The 20675-nt window shown below is 43.9% G+C and overlaps 1 protein-coding gene across 3 annotated transcripts; it reads left to right on the top strand.

Annotated features, from left to right (window-relative positions):
- Window positions 1-3713: 3713 nt before the first annotated feature.
- On the top strand, window positions 3714-18921 carry LOC1277049 (GTP cyclohydrolase 1). 3 transcript variants are annotated; one of them, XM_001688817.2, is made up of 5 exons: window positions 3714-4660; window positions 12591-12800; window positions 17251-17416; window positions 17489-17605; window positions 17701-18921. In XM_001688817.2, the coding sequence occupies exons 1-5, from the start codon at window positions 4426-4428 to the stop codon at window positions 17828-17830; spliced, it is 858 nt and encodes a 285-aa protein (XP_001688869.1). In that variant the 5' UTR covers window positions 3714-4425; the 3' UTR covers window positions 17831-18921. The 3 variants fall into 3 exon arrangements, with proteins under 3 accessions (XP_001688869.1, XP_316477.4, XP_061498580.1); XM_316477.5 differs by lacking the exon at window positions 3714-4660 and adding an exon at window positions 9197-10046; XM_061642596.1 differs by lacking the exon at window positions 3714-4660 and adding an exon at window positions 9314-10151.
- The last annotated feature ends 1754 nt before the right edge of the window (window positions 18922-20675 follow it).

The raw sequence follows: 20675 nt of genomic DNA, 5'->3' as shown, positions 1-20675 counted from the left end.
AGTGATCAGAAAGTTTGCATCTTGATGGGCTATTTTAATCCGGAATATTATTTTATTCCATCGAGTAGAACAAAGTAAAAGTAATGATTTGATGGAAATTAGTTAAAAACATTGCTCGCCTTTCTTGTCAACAGATTGCACTGTTTTTAATGGAAAATATCTGAAGAATGGAGCGAAACAAGTTAAACAGCTTTACTATTGGACGATGGTTGGAAATTCTTATTACATTTATTGCTTATAATTATTTTTTACATGATTTAGATGCGAATCAAATATACAACAGCACAGAATAAGCCTGTAAGCTAGACCAAATTTCGAACGAATAGCAACTCAATTCAGAAATTAAAGTAAATCATATCATAGCTCCTTAGATACCTGCAAGATACTCGTTTTTTACACACACAACTTACGGTCAATCTCTTACCAGCAAATAACCTTAATCCTAGACCAGTTGAAGCAGAACAAACCATACAGAAGAGAGAGAAAAAATCTGCACAAATGTATCTCTTGGAGGACACTGGTGACGTCGAGCGACACTTTACATCACAAAACCTAGTCACAAGAATTCGGCCACTGGATCACGGCCGCAAGGTTAGGTCAGTCTGCACTCAACACTCAATCATCAAACTTTGGTTTGAACACTTGGAGGGGGGGCTCTCCCCTTCCAAATGGGGGAATTGCATTGGGCCGCCTCGAAGGGCATATGCCGTCTGTGCCGAAGCTAACGAATCGTTACGACTTTTTTTACATTACGGAAGCGGCTTTTTGCCACGAGTCTCGACCGGCATGCTATGCCGTCGCTCATTCCACCGTTAAAACTCCGATTGCAATCGGTACCGGCCCGGTGCGGTTAGCTACGGACACGCTTGGTGGAACGAACCTCTCCTGCTCTTTAGGGAGGAGGTTTGCTTCTTGACCTGCAATTTGAAAAGGTTAATCAAGATCTATTTTAATACCGTCGTGATTGACAGTTCATGGGCGAAACATGTGCAAAATTTTGACTCAATTTAGTCAACGAATGGCTTGCTACAGTGGCGAGGCAATCCTTTCAAGGAAAAAAAAAGATAATTAATTAGTAAAAGCCATTGCAATTTCACCACCAGTGTTTTCAATTTCGTAAGCCAAAAAGGCTTCTCTCCACAATTGTACCGATTAGTGAAGGGTGCTTCTATGCGGCGTGGGACACAGAACGCACAAAGAATGTGCGAACTTTGTAAGCAGCCCGCTCTAAGCGGAATGATGCAACCGCACCAGGATGTTGCCCCATCGGAATTTTATCTGCTGGCGGGCCCCAAAACAGGCCCAAGTTCTTGGACCGAGTCGTTAGCTGCGAACATCAACTCCAATTAGATTCAGTGCAGATACGAATATAAAGGAGCTTGAGACAAAAACAAGTTAAACGCCGTAGAATATGCTTCTTCTTGTGATATTTTAAACTAAATAAGACGAAATTTGTAAAAATAAAGATAAAGTTATACAATGTATGGATTATTTATAACTTTTTCAAATAAAATTGTTCTGAGGAATAAAACACTTCTCAAAACAAATGCCAATAACATCCTGTAAGTTGATGTCGTTTAAAGACAAGGAAACAACTCCAACAGCATTACCTAACACTAGCCATCACTCTTTCTTGAACGGGTAAGCCCCTATGCACGACCAGTACCGGACAAGTTTGCCAAACATGTGTTAACAAGCTGGCTCAAGTTCGAACAGCACCACCAAAGGAAGCACCTTCCGTCTCGCCAGCCGTGTACAGAGCTGCGGCCAGCTGGCAGGCCGGTGCTTCCGTTCCACCTGAGCAACCCTGAAATCAGCCGGTCGTCTGGTCTGGTCGACGGGGGCGAATGCACAAGAAGCCCCCGAGCGTAAGGCTTGATAACGACCTTAACCTTGAACCTGATTGGGCAAAAACGGTAGACCTCAAGGCATGGCTGCGAGCGCTTTTAAGGCACACACGTAGTCTTCAGTTCACGTATGGAATAATCAGCCGGACGTTTGAGGTTTCGGTAGGAACTGGTGTCTATCGATAGAAAGTTCGGTAAATTTCCATTGATTTGTGTTGTAGGCACGTTTTTGCAAAGTGTCATTAAAGATTGTGGGGAACAATGGTTAAACATTTTTGTTTAATGAAACAAACATTATTGTATAATTTGAAATGATCAGTTATCATCATTGAAATTAATAAATAAAAATTTATGACATCAATACGAAGAAGCCTCTTTAGGAAATAAAAACAAGTTAAATATAAAAAATACATGAATACACAGAGCCAATTTTTCGGTTTTAATACAAGATAAACGAGAGTAAAAAATAAAAATCTTTAGTTTATTGACATGATAAGATAGTGTGAAAGATATCACAAAAATGATCGATATTACAAATCTCGACAAAGCCTATTTATTATATGAAAATATAAATATAAAATAAATTCAATACTACAACTTATCTAACTTGAATCCAACAAATACCACTGCATATACAGTGCAACAGAAAAACAGGTACCACTGCAACAGAAAAAAAACAGACAATTAAAATACAATTGATTAAACTGCAATCAAAATTTATGAGGCATAGCTTTTTGAAATAATTGCTGCTAAAACATTCAAAGCTATAACCTGCATGATTCACCAGCAAGCCTTACACGGTATGACTTTGACCGCGTTTAACCAGCGAAAACCGTGGTTCAAACTCTTTCTAGACCTTTTCATGTGCTCGAGCGAGCCAGGAAATCAAACCGAAACCTCGCGAGACCGAAGACGAATGTTTACCCTTTCCCTAGTCCAGCCCCAAAGCCTGGCGACACCCAAGGGACTGTGGGACGTGTTGTGAACTTGCTTGGCTTTTTGGAGTGGACCCAGCTTTATCTTGTTTTGCGCAGCCCCGACCAAAGGCTACTGTAGTTTCGCGGCGTTGACCCCGTTCTTGACCGAGGCCAAGATCAAATCCCCCCAAGGTCCAGAGATTCGCGTCCCCGCGTCCACGAAAAGGGAGGCGAAAGAGGCACACACGAAAAAGGCGAAACCTTTCCCATGTTCGGCAGCGACAACATTTCAAGGTGGTCCCTCTCACTCACCTCTGCACACACACACACACGTGCGCACACGCGAACAAGCACAAGCAACAGCACGAGAAACACCCTAGAGTGTCGCAGCACAAATTTCGCCTCGAAGCAATCAATCAGTCGTCAATCGGTTCTCCGGTGCGGACAGCCCTCACGATCTCCCAAACCCGTTTGGCAGACACGCGAGCCGCAACTATCCATGGCCGCATACACTAGCACACAAATGCACTGCCGCTTACTGGTAAAAGCTCCAATAGAAGCGGCAATTATAGCCAGGCAACAAAAAGCTTTCGAAAGGAAGGTGGTGATAGACGGAGGGAACAGTAAAATGATGTTCTTTCTCCTTCGCTTACTACTCGTACAAGCGTTTAGTAGTTGCAAGGGTTGTGAGACCTTTCAGGCAAGACCTAGAGATGACAATTCTAAGCCAAAGCGGTACTACAATCGTCTGCTGGCATATACGGTCTCGCTACCGGACACAGCCCCACTGTACTCAGTGCTTTATCAGATGTACTCAAGCCCAGTTCCCTTCTTTTCTGCTGCTTGCCCCTCTTTTCTCTCTATCTCCTTCGCACTCACAAGATCCGCTTTAATGCTGGAGGAGATTGGCGTAGGTCATCGTAGTGTGTTCGGGTCCACGAGTCAGTCACGCAATGCCTTCGCCTGAGAGGGGCCGATCTACTACTGCTACTGCTGCTCACCCGGCTAGTTGGACGACCTCTCCCCACCAGCCACCGAACCGGCAACTTATTACAGAGGGAGGGACGCGGAGAGGCAACGAAAGGACGCCGGAACGCGCAAAATTGTATGCGCACAACGCCGCAAACACCTGATCGCTTGTCCGGAGGGTTTATAGAGGAGGGACATGGAAGGAGACTAGAATAAGGGTAGTTCTGAGGTTAGCCGGAGTCTCGTGCACACACACACACACACACAGACACATGGCAAACGATCTCGTTTGGACGATCGGTTTCGGGCAGGCTCAGTTCCAAACCGTACGCCGCCGCGAACAGTTCGTCGTCTCGTTGTGCCTGCTGTCCCGACGTCGCGCACGCGCCAAGATCGCCTGTTTTTCGCTTCTTCACTGTTTGTGCTGTTGTGTGTGTGTGTGATCGTGACCCTGACAGACTTTCAGGGATTTCACGAACTGTGTGCACTTTGGTTTAATTAGGTTTTTGTTGCCATTTGCAAGCCGGGAGAGTTTGGAGATCACACAGAGGGCGCTGTAGGTGTCAAAACCAAAAAAAGTAGTGAAGCGTGTGTTACGTGTGCAGTATCTTCACCATCTCTAGTATTACTATCAGTATTATTACCTTGTGACTATTGTGATAACTAGCGCTAACAAAGACACTCGCCTCGCCATGAAGGAAGTTCAGGTTAACGGTCATCAGCATGTGAGCAATGGCAACGGCACGGTGAGCGAGCTGGAAAAGCACACCAACGGCACCAGCAACGGGTACGCCGGGCACAACGGGCTCAGCAATGGTACGAACGGTACCACCTCCAATGGGTGCGCTTCCTCCAAGAAACAGTCGGTCAAATGCACCTGCAGCAAGTCGGAGCTGGAGAATGGTAGCGACACAAACAACAATCAAGGTAGGCATCGTGTTCGCTTAACTTCCCCGGTGGAACTGAGGCTCGAAAGGGCATCTCGCACACCCCGGACAAAGGGATGTCATTAAATCGATTGGCAACGTCCCACTCCTTCCCAGGCATGCACACCGGGTGATCTTATATAACTTCCAACACAACAATCCGGTAGCAATTCTTCCTAGCTGAACAACGCACATCGGCTAGGCAATTAGAGAGACATTCAGCACAACAGCGTGCCACTCTCAGCTGATTCTACTGAGACACTGCTACTGATGCTGATGAATTATTAAAATATGATAAACTCTACTCTGTTAAATGTGAGCATTTTTTGCAACTGTTCAGTAGCAACGATGCCCGCCGCCCATGGGGATTTGCTTCAAGCTTGATCTTGTGCCAGCAAACTTCCGATCTCCGACTCTATAAGTGTTTTTTTGATTTTGTTTTTATTCCATTCTTTTTTGCACACACTACATGCACCAGTTCTGCAACAAGTTTCGCATTGCCCGTCCGGCCGGCAGGCCTAGAAACTCGTTCCGCACGCACGGGCCACCACTTCGAGAGGCGCCTGCCGGAAGTTGGCGAACGTCTTGACCTTGGCCTGCTTTCGGGTGACGACGCTTGCGTACAGTGCACCACCTGTACGTTCTAGAGCCTCGCACGCGTAATGACTCATGTCGGCGTTCGATGTGTGAAAGCTTTTAAGATGGTGCAGAGGGGAGAAGAGAGGAGGCTCCGCGTTGATTTATTCTTCTTGTTCTATCTTCTCCCGGTGTGTTGACCTGTTTCGCAGTGCCATTCTAAAATACTGTAGCGTACGGTTTTATACGGTTCGGTTGAGGGGACTACCGCAGGGGCAGAGCCGGTTTGTTGAATCACTCGATTTCGCAACAGTTTGAAGGCGACACTGAAGGCACGCTGGGCAAGAAAATCCCCGACTTCGTTCGCTTTGAAAAGGCACCACACCCGTACGCAGTGGTCGTAGATCGTATGGGAATGTGTTGGGAATTTCCTGCCGGCTGCTATCGGTCGAAACCAAAAATCCCCCCGAAGATGACTCTTCATTTCTTTTCAATTTAATTTAGTGTGCAAAAAATGAAATAGATGAGAATTTGTGTTTCTTTCCACTGAAATGTTATGCCAGTGCTACAACGAACAGGTTCGCTAAGACCATTACTCCCATGTAGTCTTTACCGAGAATTATTCAATTAACGTAATGCCTACGCGTCTCCGGTGGCAGAGCGTTGGGACCCATAATCTGGGATCGCAGAAGATTTCCCCAGCAACGGTTACAAATTTATGGGTATAGACTTAAACAAGCGTAGGTTTTTTCTTTTTCTAAAACGAAACCGAAAAACGATAAATTGCCAAAACACGAATTAGAATTCAGTTTGCTGATGAGCGGTTTCGCTTTTTGTGTTCTTTCATCTTCGGGCAATGTTTTTAACGAATTCAAGAATATGTATTGTTATTCTTAGGGACGTTGATAACGATGTTATTAACTGAGATGAAAGCGGATATAAATTGTAACGAAATTCTGTTTTCAATTCTTGTAAGTAACAAAATAAATTCGATCCGACAAGCATTCCTTTAATATGTTAGAGACCTTTTTTTATATAATAAGAACACAGTTGAACAAATATTTCAAATTAAGGCTCTAGAAGGAATACTTCCAGAATAAGCTGGAAGGAATGTTAAAAGCATGAAATTCTATGCTCAAAACACGATATGTAACGTACCTCCCTACGTCAGCTTACTTTAAACGTGATCAAAATAACTCGATAGAGCTATTTCTGGAACAACGCAGTTCCAACTCTTATCCCTTGCTCCCTAACTCCTTCACAAAAATCTCTTTAAATCCTGTCACAGGATGCGTATCTGCTACTCATATAATACTCGTTGCCTGATGCTGACAGCCTCTCGAAATCTCTTGCTCATTGTAAACGCGTGTCTGCAATCTCACCCGTATTCACCAGAATGAGAGAGCCAGGATGAGTAGAGTCAGTAAAAGGCAGGAAGAAATCACTGTAATTCACCAGATAGCTACTCAAATCACACATCGTAAAGTCCAGCGGCCATCGTTCTCTCGCACAGAACGGCGCGTTATCGATTTCTGCGAACACAGAGCGACACAAAGAGCAGATCGCTGTTTAGATTTGCTGTGTTTTATCGGTGGGTGAATTTCTTCACTCCTTCATCATGTCATTGTACAAACCTCAACGGTTTGCACGCACGGAAATCAACCTTGAAATTGGAAGATTGCATGAAAGTGTACTACTTGCCACCGCACACTGTCAAACAGGCAGTCATCCGTATCTCCGCTTGAGGGAAGGTTCATGCTTCCTTCCTGTCGCTGCTAGACTTTAACACTTAACACCGGCCTGTACTAAAATATGTCCTTGCCCTGGTCTATTGGTACCAAGTGAAAATGAAAAAAAGCTATTGAAACGCAACTAGACCAGAAAAAATCGCTCCAAACGGTCACCAGTTTATAAACGATGCCTGCGAATTCGTCACAAACCATCATCCAACAACTGCCCGCCGGTGACCGTTGGCGTTCCGATCGAACGCACACAAAACCACACGAGCGAAGGGCGAGTTGGGTTGGGCGACGGGTGGTGTTAAGTCGAGAGCGGCAGGCGATTAAAAATGATTACACCCTCCCATCGCTCCTCTCTCCTGCCACGTACGCCGGGCACATCTGTGTCCGATTTCTGTACGAGGGCCCCTCCATGGATTGAAGGTAAATACTTCGAATCCTTCAAACCACAAACCGTCGACAATGCTGATTATTCGTCCACGCAAACGCGTCCCCCCAGCAACAGAGTGGTACAACACGTGGTTGCTTGCATTTGAAATTGTGATTTCATTTTCTACTCCGAAAACCGGTCCAACCGAGGCGGAGGAGGGCGGGCGGGACGATAAGCGGATGACGGGGAGGGCATGTAAACGCTTGCGTTCGGCATTTGGTACCACAGCACAGCCCACACAGTGCTTCTAACACAAAGTGTGCTGCTACAAATGACAGTGCCATGCCGTGAGCAACAAGTTGTTGTTTTGGTACAGCGAGAAGTAAACTTCTCTTGCAGGGTAGCGTTATCAAGCGTCGTCCTGTTGCTTTTGTAAGGATGATTTAATCAGCAGAGCAATTAAATTATTGTGTTTTTAAAAGGTTTGCTAAATACATCTCACAACAAACACTTAAAATGGATTAAACGGCTACAAAACTATGTTACGTGCTGATAACTGTCAACTAGGCAGTCAAAACACGCTCGTCATAGCAACGGTTGCTTCCTTTCAGTGTTTTTACAGTCTGTTTCCAAGCTCGCACGCCATCTCTCATTCCCAGCTGGTCATCGTATCTCAAATCGACGCCATGTACATTAAAGTCAATAGAAAAAAAAGTCCAGAAAAATCAGTGTAATGAACAATTCCTTCACGGTTCTCTCTATAGTATAGCAAAAACAAATAATCCCCAACCATCGACAGTTTATCATTCGAACTTGAGCGCTCTAGGAGAGGAAGGCATGTGATAGTGAGAGAATTGTTTTGACCTGGGAGAGAGAGCTAGTAAATGTGAGAAAAGGATTCGGTGGGGACGCTAGAACAAGCTCATTCCTCTCACCAAGCCACGCTCGCTTGTAGAACAACTGTTTGAAAGAGTAATCAATATTTAACTGTTTCAAGTAATGCTTTTGTCTTTTTTTCAATACTTTTTTTATTTTTTTTTAGATTCTTTAAGAAAAGTTAAGTTGAAAGTTTAATTCCATTGTTATGTTTGATGTTTTTAAATTCAATTAACAGAAATATCTTAATTAATTTCGCAAAAAAGTAACCTTAACAATGATCAGCCATCACAAAGACTTTATATCTACAACTCAAACTTTTTTACATCTACAACATTTACAAAACAAAGCTTTTATATAGATCTTTTTAACAGTGCATAAGCATATGTAAAACATGTTTAAGCCTTTTTAACATTCACTTCAAAACTAAGAGTAAATTACTTCGTCATTTAGTAATTTAGTAAATAAGTATTAAAAAACATTCAAAAGTTTTTTTAAATTTTCTTTTAATTTTTTTGATATAACGGAATGATTCACGGTTCACTTGTTCATTTATATAAGTATTTATTTATATATTTATTTATTTATTTATTTATTTATTTATTGATTAATTTAGTTTATTATTATGAGCCTGTCTTATTGTATAAGATTAAGTATAAAATGCAATTTTGTATGGGCAACTAAAGAAAAGAAATATATTTGTAATCAAAAACGCAATTTTGTGTAGACTATTTTAAGTTTCAATTTTTTTTAATAAGTTGAATATAATTATATATTTTTTTAGAGATTGATTGAAAAGGCTTTCACATTTCGATTAAAAACACAAACAAATGCCAACTATGGCAAAGAATTTTAACAATTTATTTAAAAAAAAACAGGAACCCTTTGGTCCCTGCAAACCCATAGTCCTCAAGCAATGAGCTTTAACATTGTCCCTCAGCCCAACAACACACCGCACAACTCTCTCACGCAAAGCTCCCTCCTAACAGCTCACGGTAGTGACCGAGCCTCACGCTCACCATTCTCACGCCCTGGCGGCGCCCTTCACGCGGAGCTTCTCATCTCGCACCGCGGGAGCCTGTTGCTTCGACCGCCAGGGTCTCGTTTTAGTTGCGTTCCGACGGCGTTCACAATCGGATCTCGCTCGGTTTTGTCGTGTCGTGTGTGCGTGTCCTACCCTTTTTTGCCACTGCTGGTCAGTGACACCATCATCTGTAGCCGCCATCGTCCTTCTTCCTGTTGTTTGTGTGTGCGCGCGTGTGTGTGTCTCTCTCTGTGCCCTATCCTTCCACAGTGTTTGAGCCATTTCTAGTGCATGTTCCTGAGACTGTCCACCTTTCGGCACTGGTGCTGTTCTCGCCGCTCGCTGCATTACTGCTGCTGTTGCAACTGCTGTTTTACTGCGCCGTGTTGATCTTTGGTCACGATGAGCAAGTTCGAAATTTCGGACGATGCGGACGAGCTGAACCAAGAGATCGACGACACCAACTTCCCGACCCGCTCGAACTCGATCAGCTTCGGTGCGGCCAACGGGAACGGGTCCACCGGGAGCCTGAACGGCGGGTACGGCCCGTTCGCTAACAGGCGCCGCTCGAGCAGCATCCGCCGGACCGAGAGCGAGATGACCGAGGGCGACGAGAATGGGTACGCGGCGGGTGGCGCTGGAGCGGGTGCAGCACTTCCCCCATCGTCCGCCGGTGGTGAGAACGGTGAGGCGGCCAACAACAACAGCGTTGGTGGTGGTGGTGAAAATGGCGCCCCAGCAGCGATCGCCGGCGGTCTCAACCGGGCCCGACCGACGCCGATCCGTACGATCAGTTTGTCAGGTGAGGCAGGCAGTGGGGCGGGAGGCAGCATCGGTGCAACTACTACCACTAACCCTAACAGTGCACCCCCGCTTAACACCACACCGAGGGCCATCATGACGCCAGGTATAGGGGGAGGGGGGGGGAGGAAGGCGACTTGTCAAGTGGTCGCGTTCTGAGCGGAACACGACCGTCGCGCAAGCTGCAGTGTTTCGGTGTGGCCTTTTTTTTTCGTTGCTCTCATGGCCAATCGTTTTTAATGATCGGTGTGTCTGTGTAAAGTTGTTTTTGATTTGAGCTGCTTCGCTACCCCTCTCTTCATAGCGTACCTTGTATATAGTTGTGTGGCTGTAGAACGACGCGAGGCGCCTTTTTCTTTAGTTGCAACCTGTTGCATGCAGTCGTTTCTCGGTGCAACTTCATTTTGTTCACGCATTATCATCATGGTGTTTGCTTGTTTTGCTTCTTATATATTTGTTTTATTTTACGCCTTAATGCCTCCGGTTTGTGATTGAATGTTCCATGGGCAGCACGGTATGGCGCAAACCCAAACCTTCTTATCCGCCAGCCGCCAACGCTAACAACGCCCGAACAGCATTACCTTCCTAGCAGGTCTATCTCGCGGCAATTATTCTCATTCTGACAAATGGTGCTCCTCGTTGTGTGTGTTTTTTTTTGTTGCTTTCTGTCCACTCCGTGAAGATAATCTGACGTGCGCACTCAGAACAGGATTGACGGGTGATGGATTATAAGCACAGCACCAAGCGGACCAAGTTCGATTCCATTCTAATCTGGTCGGTCCCAGCCTGTCCCAGACTTTGTACTCAACTTTGAGCTCAAGGTCTTTGGCACGGCGTGAACGGAAAGGCAACGCCGTGTAGTTCTGCCTTTTGGGACAGGTTTTGGAGTTTCGATCCGGGTATACTGGCTGTGAATTGGAGTGGCCAGTCACGCGGTTAACAGTAAAAACGAAAATGATTACCTTGAAGCAGGCTGGTTTTGAAGCACACTTCCGTAAACAATAAACTCTCACTTGTACGGTTTGCATTCATCACCAGCTAGGGTTGAAGGTTTCTATTCCTTATTTCTGCTGCTGGTCATACCGAAGATGCCTAACGCAATTATCCCTTTTATCGCATCAAACCCACGAGGAAGATGTCCGTCATCTTTTGACGTCTTAATCGACGCACCATTTGTAGTGTGAAAATCTGATTGATAATAAACAAAATCCACGCTCACAAAAAGTAACAGGTTCATTGAAGCCATTACTTACAACGGAGTGCTTACTTTCACAAACACAATGAACGCTTTTTTCGATTTACTTGCCTCCTATTGGTTGTCGTAAGACATGGCAACCGAATGTGTTTGCCCGACAGCTAGGCTGCTGATAATCAAAAACTCAAGCGCCACACCGTGTGAATGAACATTCCCGACCAAGCTGCTGCAGGCCAGCCTGATAAGGGCATGTTTACGCGGTTCGTCACTTCCCGTGTTTATGTTGTTTTTGTGAGGAAGGCATGAACAAAAAAGCATTAATTAGAAATCAAAGAAGTGTTAGAATGTATAACGAATGGGAAGAATTTAACTCGAAAATGATTATTTTATTGGAATTTTAATTGCGTCAATTACAAAAGGATTTAAGCTAGAAATGATGCACTCATTCGAATATAACTCTGGAAGCACTCCTGTACCTCCGGTCTTCAATATTCCCGAGATCGATATGGGTCGACTTTGTGACATGCTCATCATTTCGCTTACGCTGTGACACCTGTTAAGCTCGCGATTATGGTAATGAAACCGATGCATAAAGTTATAACTACCTGCTCCACCTCCTCGAGCGCTCTGTTATCAATGTTTCGTTTGCGCTCCTCGCTCTTGTGTCCTCCCATAACCCACCACCAGCATTTCCATCGTAAAGTATGCAAATACAAACGTCCGCTCGTTGTTGCCTTGCTGCGCAGCAGCACATACAGGGCGACCAGGTGTAAAGCGGTGAGTGCTCGGCATCAGGTGCACTTCCCGAACTGCAGCTCTACACGTTCGCAGAGCATTCGATGGGGATTTTCCAACAACATCGGATGACTCGACAACGATGGGGATTTTCAGCGTCTCCGGCGCTTTGACTGTTTTGCCTCTATTACGATGCAAATGACGTTGTCAAACGCAACGCAACACCGGCGCTTGTAATGAATAATTTAACCGTGTAAACCGGTTGTGAGACTTGAGCTCGGATGTTGTTCTCCCCCCAAAAACCACCCTACTTTTGTCAAAACGGTGTGAAAAGATATAGCATATCAGGTGATGTACAATTCCACTACACTCTGTTTTCTGATCCTGTGGGTAGTCAAACACAACGCCATTCTATGTAATCCAGGACATTCAGATTTACCTATTGACTGTAAAACTATGTTAATTAGCTCTCCAAAGAGTGCTCTTTGCTCCATTGCCTACCCTTTTGTTAATGCCTTTTTGCATGCCAGTGTATCTTGTGAATTTATTCGCGTAATTCTGCTTCAAATCCCAATCTAATGATTAAAAAACACCTTTTGCTATACTTCATTACAGGACACGAAAAATGTACCTTTCACCACGATCTGGAACTCGACCACAAACCATCGACCCGGGAGGACCTGTTGCCGCTGATGTCCAAGTCCTACCGGATGCTGCTGTCGAGCCTGGGCGAAGATCCGGAACGTCAGGGCCTGCTGAAGACTCCGGAACGGGCCGCCAAGGCAATGCTCTTCTTTACCAAGGGCTACGATCAGAGCTTGGAAGGTAAGTGTTAATGTCTGTTGGACCGCAAAAACCACCACCAACACCGCGATCCCATTAACGCACCTGGCACAACATCGCGTGTTGATGCGCCCGGTTATTGACGCGAGTAACGAAACGGTTCAAGAGATACCTTGCATGAAGATATGGTAAAGTAAACGCCCAAACATCACGCTTGGTACCGTGTACCGATGACACCCTGAAGAGTGGCTAGCAAGTGTTGCGTTCGCAAGTGCCCATCGTACCCAAAAGCGACGATACCGAAAAGACCGAGAGTTGACAGAGCCATCATCCTTCCGTTTGCGTTTTGCGATTCCTTTCACTTGTTCAAATAGCGATGAAACTCGAGACGGAGCAGCATAATATGCGGGTCGGTGCGTCGGTCTCTTATCATCTAAAGCCCTGTTCCTCATTCTTCCATATTACCACTTGGCTCCCATCGAAGTGTCCTTTACTTCGGGAAGGGGGGCTTCGCTTGAAAATGGATCAAAGCGTGATGACAGCCCTGCGTCGTCATCATGATGCAAACCGCCCTTCGCTTCGGTTGTTTTACCCTTTTTGCTCAGCAAATAAACCAACAATCGTCGTCGTCGCCAGGCTCTTCAGTCGGAAGGGACAATAAACGCTTGAAGCGCTGCTGTTCATGTAGTGAAAGGGTGTGTAAATAGAACACGAAACGGTACGATATGAGAGCGACCCAGCATGTATCGGCAGGATGAATGGAATTGATTTAGCATGAAATTTTGGGGGAGCGGAAGACGATGGTATCTTAACGCACCCTGCATGATTACAGTCACATTGGTCCGATTTCAATGGGATGGTTAACTCAATTAAATGATAAAATGTACTATAAATTCAACAGTAATGGTAGAATGCAAGTTGACGAATTGAGGTTTATTTCCTTAAAAAGGATTTAACTTATACATTTAAGTTTAAAGTTGTTTTGAAAAAGTAAAGTAGATCAAATATTTCATACTTAAAGCTCTAATACACGTCATCGCAACAGAGTTATTATCTAAAATTTGAACGCAATTTAATGTTATTTCCCAAATCTATATTCCAAACCCAATACTATTGAACCAGACAAATCCTTCATATTCAAATTCAAAACCATGATAGCTCATAAGAAAATTTGATCAAACAACCCTCACTTCATCGACTACTTGCATAACTTGTGCAAATATTTAAAGCCCGCCGGACTTTGAACCTCCCATTTTCTTTAGGAGTACATTACACAAACCCGTGTTAATCTCCACCCAAATCTGCCTGCGTAAGAACAAGTTTAATATGTGTCATCTACAGCTGACGGTGCATAAAATTGTCCTTTTTACAACACCTCCCTGTAGCTTACGCTCGCTACTAACCTACAGTGTGTGCCGCACCAGCACTGAGCAGCATAATCGGTATCTCTTAAGCTTGCTGTTGCTCATGAAAGTTTCCAAGGGCTGTAAAAGAGGGAACACAAAACCAAACGCCAAGTAAAACCTGCCTGACTTTTGTGAGACTCGTGATCTTTGCAAAAATCGTCCAGAGCAAGACAGTGACACAACGGAGCGCACCCTTCTTCCTTTCCCTCATACACCGCACACACAATCCGGGTGCCTGTGAGCGACACTTAAACATTTCGTATTTATTATTCACTTAAACTCTCCAACTCCCAAACCATGTCCCTTTCACTACGACCATTACTACTCGGCTGCCTCATAGATGATGGGTGCCGGCACCATCCAGCCATACACTATTTGCTATGCTCCCGGGCAACTTTTCCTGTTCCGAGTGGCTAGAACTGCATCCACTCTAGCCCAGCACCACCATCACCACCGCCGTACTAGGCGACTTGTGCAAATGAAATTAAATCTTCGTTTTCATCGCCACTAACTTCCTTCCTTCCACTGCGAAAAGTGTGCCTTTGTTCGTGGCGTTCTCGGTAGAAGCGTTTACTTACGTCCTATGTGTATGTGTGTGTGTGTCAAGTCTGTATGTGTACTATTGTGCTGCTCTCCTTTCCGTTCACTTTATGATTTTCTGTTCATGTTCTGTTTTTGCTTCCTGCTTGCTACGATCCGAAGGGAACACCAGCATCAAGTCCACCATTGGACTCACAAAACAGTTTGAAACACATAAAAACGGACCTCCAACTTGTACGGTACCGCCACAGGACATAGGCAGTGCAGTGATTTCCTTCGGTCGGAAACTCTGAACGAGAGAGAGAGCATGAGATCACATTTATGAAACTATATTTACCTTCTCTCCCTGGGTTGGCCGGGGCCAAGTCAAGACAATGGCGCTCTAAGCGATGCTCAAGCTGCAGCTTCAAGCTGACATTGTACAGCAGTCGAAGAGGTTACAGGGAAAGAGGAGATCCTTGTGTGTATGAGGAGTGAGCAAACACGACAGACAACGCGATGCAGCGATTGTGAAAGTGTTGTGCAAAGTGCAGTAAATGCACTCTAAGGAACAATATCCTTTGTTGTAGCTACAACTGTTAGAAGGACGAGTTCGCTTCTAATCTAATAACGCTTATGCTTCGATGCATTCGACGGACAACGATGGTCTACGAAGAGTAGCAAGTAGAATAGATTTACGATTGTTTTAAAAATAGCCCATAATAGTTTTCCCCGTAGCTTTATTGGATTTCTACTACTGAAAATGTCGTTTATATTATGAACAGTAACTTTGATTTCCCATCGACTTCACGAAAGGTGTTAAAAAATATATATTGTGATGATATTTACTTAAACAATCCCAATAGAAATGCTACCTAAGTATCTTTGGGTACTGATAATAAGAGGAACTGATTAATTAATTCTCTTCTCTTGGCCAAAGTGAACTAATAACGCAAGGCTCTAGTTCTACGACAACACGACCAAAATATACCCAAAACATGTCTAACCATATCTTTAGCTTTTCTAGTACAATTTAGAGAAAAATTGAAAAGGAAATTATACTAGACATACAGCAAATAGTTGCTCTCTTGACCAATAATTGGACAACTATGAAGCAGGACAGTTTTGCAGATGCTACCGACTTTGCAGGCTTATAGATCACACAGGTGATCCTTAGGTCCTTAGCAGTAAGCTTATGGCAGGCGGTGATGATCTAGCATCAACAACATCCCAAACCGTTATTAAAATATCTACTTTAAAATTCAACTACATGTAACGCGTATAAACGCCCGTAAAAGAGAATGGTTTGAAAACTCACCTCAAAAGCACACTGCATCAATCAAACCTCATCGCACAAAGCGACCTTTTGCCAACCTTTCCTTAAGTACGTTTCCGCGTTACGTTTCGCGTGCTGATGATGAGTTTTCTTTCCCCAATCCACCAGTGAAAAAGGAAACGGGGAACGGGGTGCGCAAAAATTGAACGATAAAGCGTATAAGCACGTAGCAGGACGTGTCTCGATTCGTTTGCGAACGCTACCCGGTTTGCCTTTTCATCATTCCCACGCTTTTCCTCGCTTCCATTATGGTACATGTAACACATTCTTCTACTGAAATGTCTCCTCCCTTTCCGGTAGGACGTACGGTACTAACCCACCCGAAAAATACGCGCTCGACTCGGTCAATCCTGTGCTCACGAAACCACCCTCTTTTGCCAATCCATTCAAGATGCGTTTTCCTGCTTCAGAAGTAAAGTAGGACACACTCACAAAAAAGGGGGAAAAGCCTCCCTGCCTTAGCAGATCGACCGTGGCAGGATGATTTTTCCAACTTGCCTACAGCTTTGCGCCTTTCCTCGAACTCCGTTTTGTGCCTTTACTATTCGTCGTCGGTTTCACCCGAGCGGCCGGATATGAGACGAGCGTTTGTTACGGATGGTACGAAAGAATGGGAAAAGCGGGAGAGCCGTCTTTTTTTGCTTGTATTTGTATTGGTTCAAACCCATTCAGCGATTCAGGAAGCTGGTTTAAGGGATTCTCTTGTTGCATTCGGCTTGGTTAGTTGAATGGTGAGGTGATGTTTGATTTGGAGCCTTTTTATTTGTCCAACATTCGCACTCTGTACTAGATGAGAGGTACTTCTTTCGACTGGTAGTCCTACTTCAAGTGCTTTGATTGTAAGCAAAATGGAAAAAAGGAAGATGGCAAAGGAAATGTATTCATTTTCGCACCCGAAATTGAGTTTTTTGTGTGTCTTCCATTTCCTTTCACTGGGTATTTTATTTCTATTTTTAGCTTCAACAAAGAGCTGGAGATATGGTTGAGATTCATGAAGTCATAGGAAATTAGGCTCCACTGAAACTGCTGTAATCACTCTGTAGCATTAGAAGTATGTAATTATTAGAAGATGTTTGTTGTCTTCTGGGTCTTCTGTGATTCAATTCGACCAGAGTTTTGAGTAGCTTTAAATCTTGAACAAGTTTGAGAGGAATGTTCATAGTTATGTCTTCACTTTGTCAGTTGAAAGTAACGTATCTTATCTTCGCTTTCATGTTTTTCCATCCCCCAGAGGCCTTGAACGGTGCCGTTTTCGACGAGGATCACGACGAAATGGTCGTGGTGAAGGACATCGAAATGTTCTCCATGTGCGAGCACCACCTGGTGCCGTTCTACGGTAAAGTCTCGATCGGTTACTTGCCCTGCAAGAAGATTCTCGGGCTGAGCAAGCTGGCCAGGTATGTTGGGACGAAACAGCGTCGAAACCATGATCAAAAATTGCTAACACAACTATCAAATCTTTGTCACAGAATTGTGGAGATCTTCTCACGCCGTCTTCAGGTGCAGGAGCGGCTGACGAAACAGATTGCCGTTGCCGTCACCCAGGCAGTACAGCCAGCCGGCGTTGCCGTCATCATCGAGGGAGTGTAAGTATGCCCGTCGATGCCTTGCTGTACCCTGTTTCAAACGATCTTTACTGACCCTTTACTGACGATCTTTACTGATCTTAAATTCCACACAGGCACATGTGCATGGTGATGCGCGGCGTGCAGAAGATCAACAGCAAAACGGTCACCTCGACCATGCTGGGCGTCTTCCGGGACGATCCGAAAACGCGCGAAGAGTTCCTGACGCTCTGCAACAACAAGTGAGCCCACATTCTGCATCGATCCCAGCCGACCCCAGCACTAACGCCACCGGCGATGATCGATGAACCCCACGACGACGACGTACGGAAGGAGTATTAATTGCGAATGGCGAAGGGTAAACTTTTGGCCTTCGTGCAACTCGTTTAGGGAAATCCGTTTAGGGAAATCGTACACTCGATATACTCGATTTTTAGCTGCCAGGTTTTGAAGATGTTAGCGTACCTTTTATGGTTTTTGATCGTACGGAGGTAACTGATCCGCATCATCAGTGTTTTTACATTTTGAAGCCCCACAGGAAAGCAAATTTTACTCATACTCATCGTTGTTATCAATGTCTATCCGTGTGCCGCGCGGGCGCATAATTTGTTGTGTCCAAACCTTTCGTAAAAAGAAGGACAATAAATTTAGAAGCTAGTATCGCTCTCTCTGTCACTCTATGAAACGCAGTGGACACGATTACGATCGCTGATCCCTCGCAATATTACAAATGATAATAAATTTTAGCCCATACAGGTGTAAGGCATGTTACAAAAATCAAGCAAAAAAAATCTGTGTAAATGTAAGTGAAAAAACGCATCGATATCTATCTACACAAACACACTGTTTTACTACTCGGACGTATACACAAAATTTATACATTTTTGAATCTGGTATTTGCCACGCGAATGGGTCCAAGTTGTACACAAACCAGGAAAGGAATCTTTATTGTTGTTTGTTAACGTTTGATGCGGTGAAAGATTGTTGACTAGTGAGATGGTAAATGTAGCGGAAGAGAAGCAACCATAGGAGAGGTTAATGCGAACGCCAAGCCCTAATCGTTCAGCTCTAAAGCAAGGTCTGAATATACAACGATTGCTGTTAGCATTCAAATATACACCCTGCTGTACCGATGTTGGCCACTCTCACTCCCTGGTCCCTGGAAGATACCACACGGCACATCAGATTATAATCGTAAGTTAAGCATGAAGTGAGGAACTAACATCAACATCAGGCCAACAGCTGTAGGCAAAAAACGCCAATCAAACCTTATTGTTATACTAGCCGATATGTCCATACGTGCATAAATAAGTGAATAAATGTAAACGAACATCAAACATTTTGGTATACTTTGATTCCTTCCAGAAACAAATAAAGGTTTGTTTTACAGACTATATAATGGAGACAATCATGCAGATAAATTAAACAATACTGTTTCTATTTCAAAACCAATCTTGGTGAAAATATGACGAAAAGCTCTATAATTACCGTTTTGTATTGGTTTTACGGTACTTGCATAAAAAAGAAATAATTTCATAAGCTTGCTTTGGCCGTATTTGGCGGCTTTGGTGGGATTTTACATAAAATATTGATGTTTTTAATGAAAACAATCAAAAATTTGTAGAATCACATTGAATTTAACCCACAGTGCTGTTTTCATTACAAATTGCATACCTCCGGGCGTGAACCAATGGCTGTTACTGCAGTATTGCAGTCAGTTTCAGTTTAGCATTGCATAACGAAAGGCGTATTTCGTCCAGCTTATGGTAAATCGCGTTTCTTTGAGCAAAACGACTAAAATTGGAAAGAGGAAGCATTTTATATCAAAGCAACATCTGAAATTGGTTGGTTTTGTTTCTTCACTTTTTGCAATGTAATCTTTTGTACATGAAACTGAAAAATAAGGCATTTGGATCAGGTTTACCAAATTAAATAATGAATGTTTTATGGTAGTATTGTGTTTGGCCAACAAACATTCTTGTTTGGCACAGAAATCATTAAAGACATACTAATAAATATATATGAAGAATGATGAGAATGATAGAAGAATGATCAAGTCAGTCTTGCAAATGGTGATCCATGACAAGGCCATGACGGTCCCTGTGTAAATTTAAACGACTATACCTTATGCCGTCCACATAATCTGCTGAGACATTGAAATTTGTTTTCACGTATATTAATTTTCGCTACGTTTTATCAAACTTTTAGCCACCGAACTAATCTGTAAATCAACAGCGAGTGATTATGGTAAACCTCGGTCGAGCAATTGCAACCCAATTGATTACGGGCACACGTCAACTCCAATGAAAGAATCCTGCTCCGCTCTAGGCGAAGACTGGGCTCTGGCTCGTTTGATACCGAGCGTTATCGATTCGCATCGATGTATTGGTGGATTGGTCACCTGTTTAAGTCCGTTCTTTGCCCCCCCCCCCCCCCCCCCCCTACTGCCCTTACCATACCAAACGATTTGCAACCTTTGCGGTTTAAGCCCCGACAGTGGAAGCAAAACACGAAAAGAAAGCCGGAGGGGTAGCAAAGGCAAAAAGATCGGTTTCTCTGCCCAGTTGTTTTCCAATTATTCGTGCAAGTCAAATCGACCACGAGGCCTATCGGGTTCACCAAACCGGGGGTTCAGAGAGCACGTGCTGCACCGTTGGTTGGATTAAGAGGGCGGCCGGTTGTGGTTTCCAGTTCCGATGCAACGCACGCCTTTCAATAATGGTTCTCTAATGCAGCCGTTGTACTGGATTGGCAAAGCAAGCTAAGCGCATGTCGTTTACTATTGGGACTTTTTTATACTATAAATTGTTAATACATTTATCAATTTACAAATCCTTTCAAAATGAGTTGAAAGATCCATAATAAGCTATGAGACGCATCCTTTACTGGAAACAGAATATAACAAATGTTTCGTAACTTATTAACAGCATAAAGTGTATCTTGATTCATTGTGTTTTTAAGATTTCAAATTCCATAAAAATTCAACAATATAAAGGAGAAATACCCCTACTGTAAAGAAGCCATTTTGAAGAAACTATCCCTGAAACAATAGAATTCAATGCATACACTAAATACTATCAATAAAAGAACG

The sequence above is a fragment of the Anopheles gambiae genome, chromosome 2 (assembly GCF_943734735.2).
Source record: "Anopheles gambiae chromosome 2, idAnoGambNW_F1_1, whole genome shotgun sequence".
In the NCBI taxonomy this organism is placed as follows: domain Eukaryota; kingdom Metazoa; phylum Arthropoda; class Insecta; order Diptera; family Culicidae; genus Anopheles; species Anopheles gambiae.
The sequence above is the reverse complement of the archived record's forward strand: the minus strand, read 5'-3'. Positions and strand labels throughout refer to the sequence as shown.

Bases quoted from the DNA above. Each gene is read 5' to 3' on its own strand.
- LOC1277049 (XM_061642596.1), top strand. From the start codon at position 9,647: ATGAGCAAGTTCGAAATTTCGGACGATGCGGACGAGCTGAACCAAGAG. The intron at 10,152-12,590 runs GTATAGGGGGAG...ACTTCATTACAG, and splicing joins GAGGGCCATCATGACGCCAG to GACACGAAAAATGTACCTTT. The intron at 17,606-17,700 runs GTAAGTATGCCC...AATTCCACACAG, and splicing joins GCCGTCATCATCGAGGGAGT to GCACATGTGCATGGTGATGC.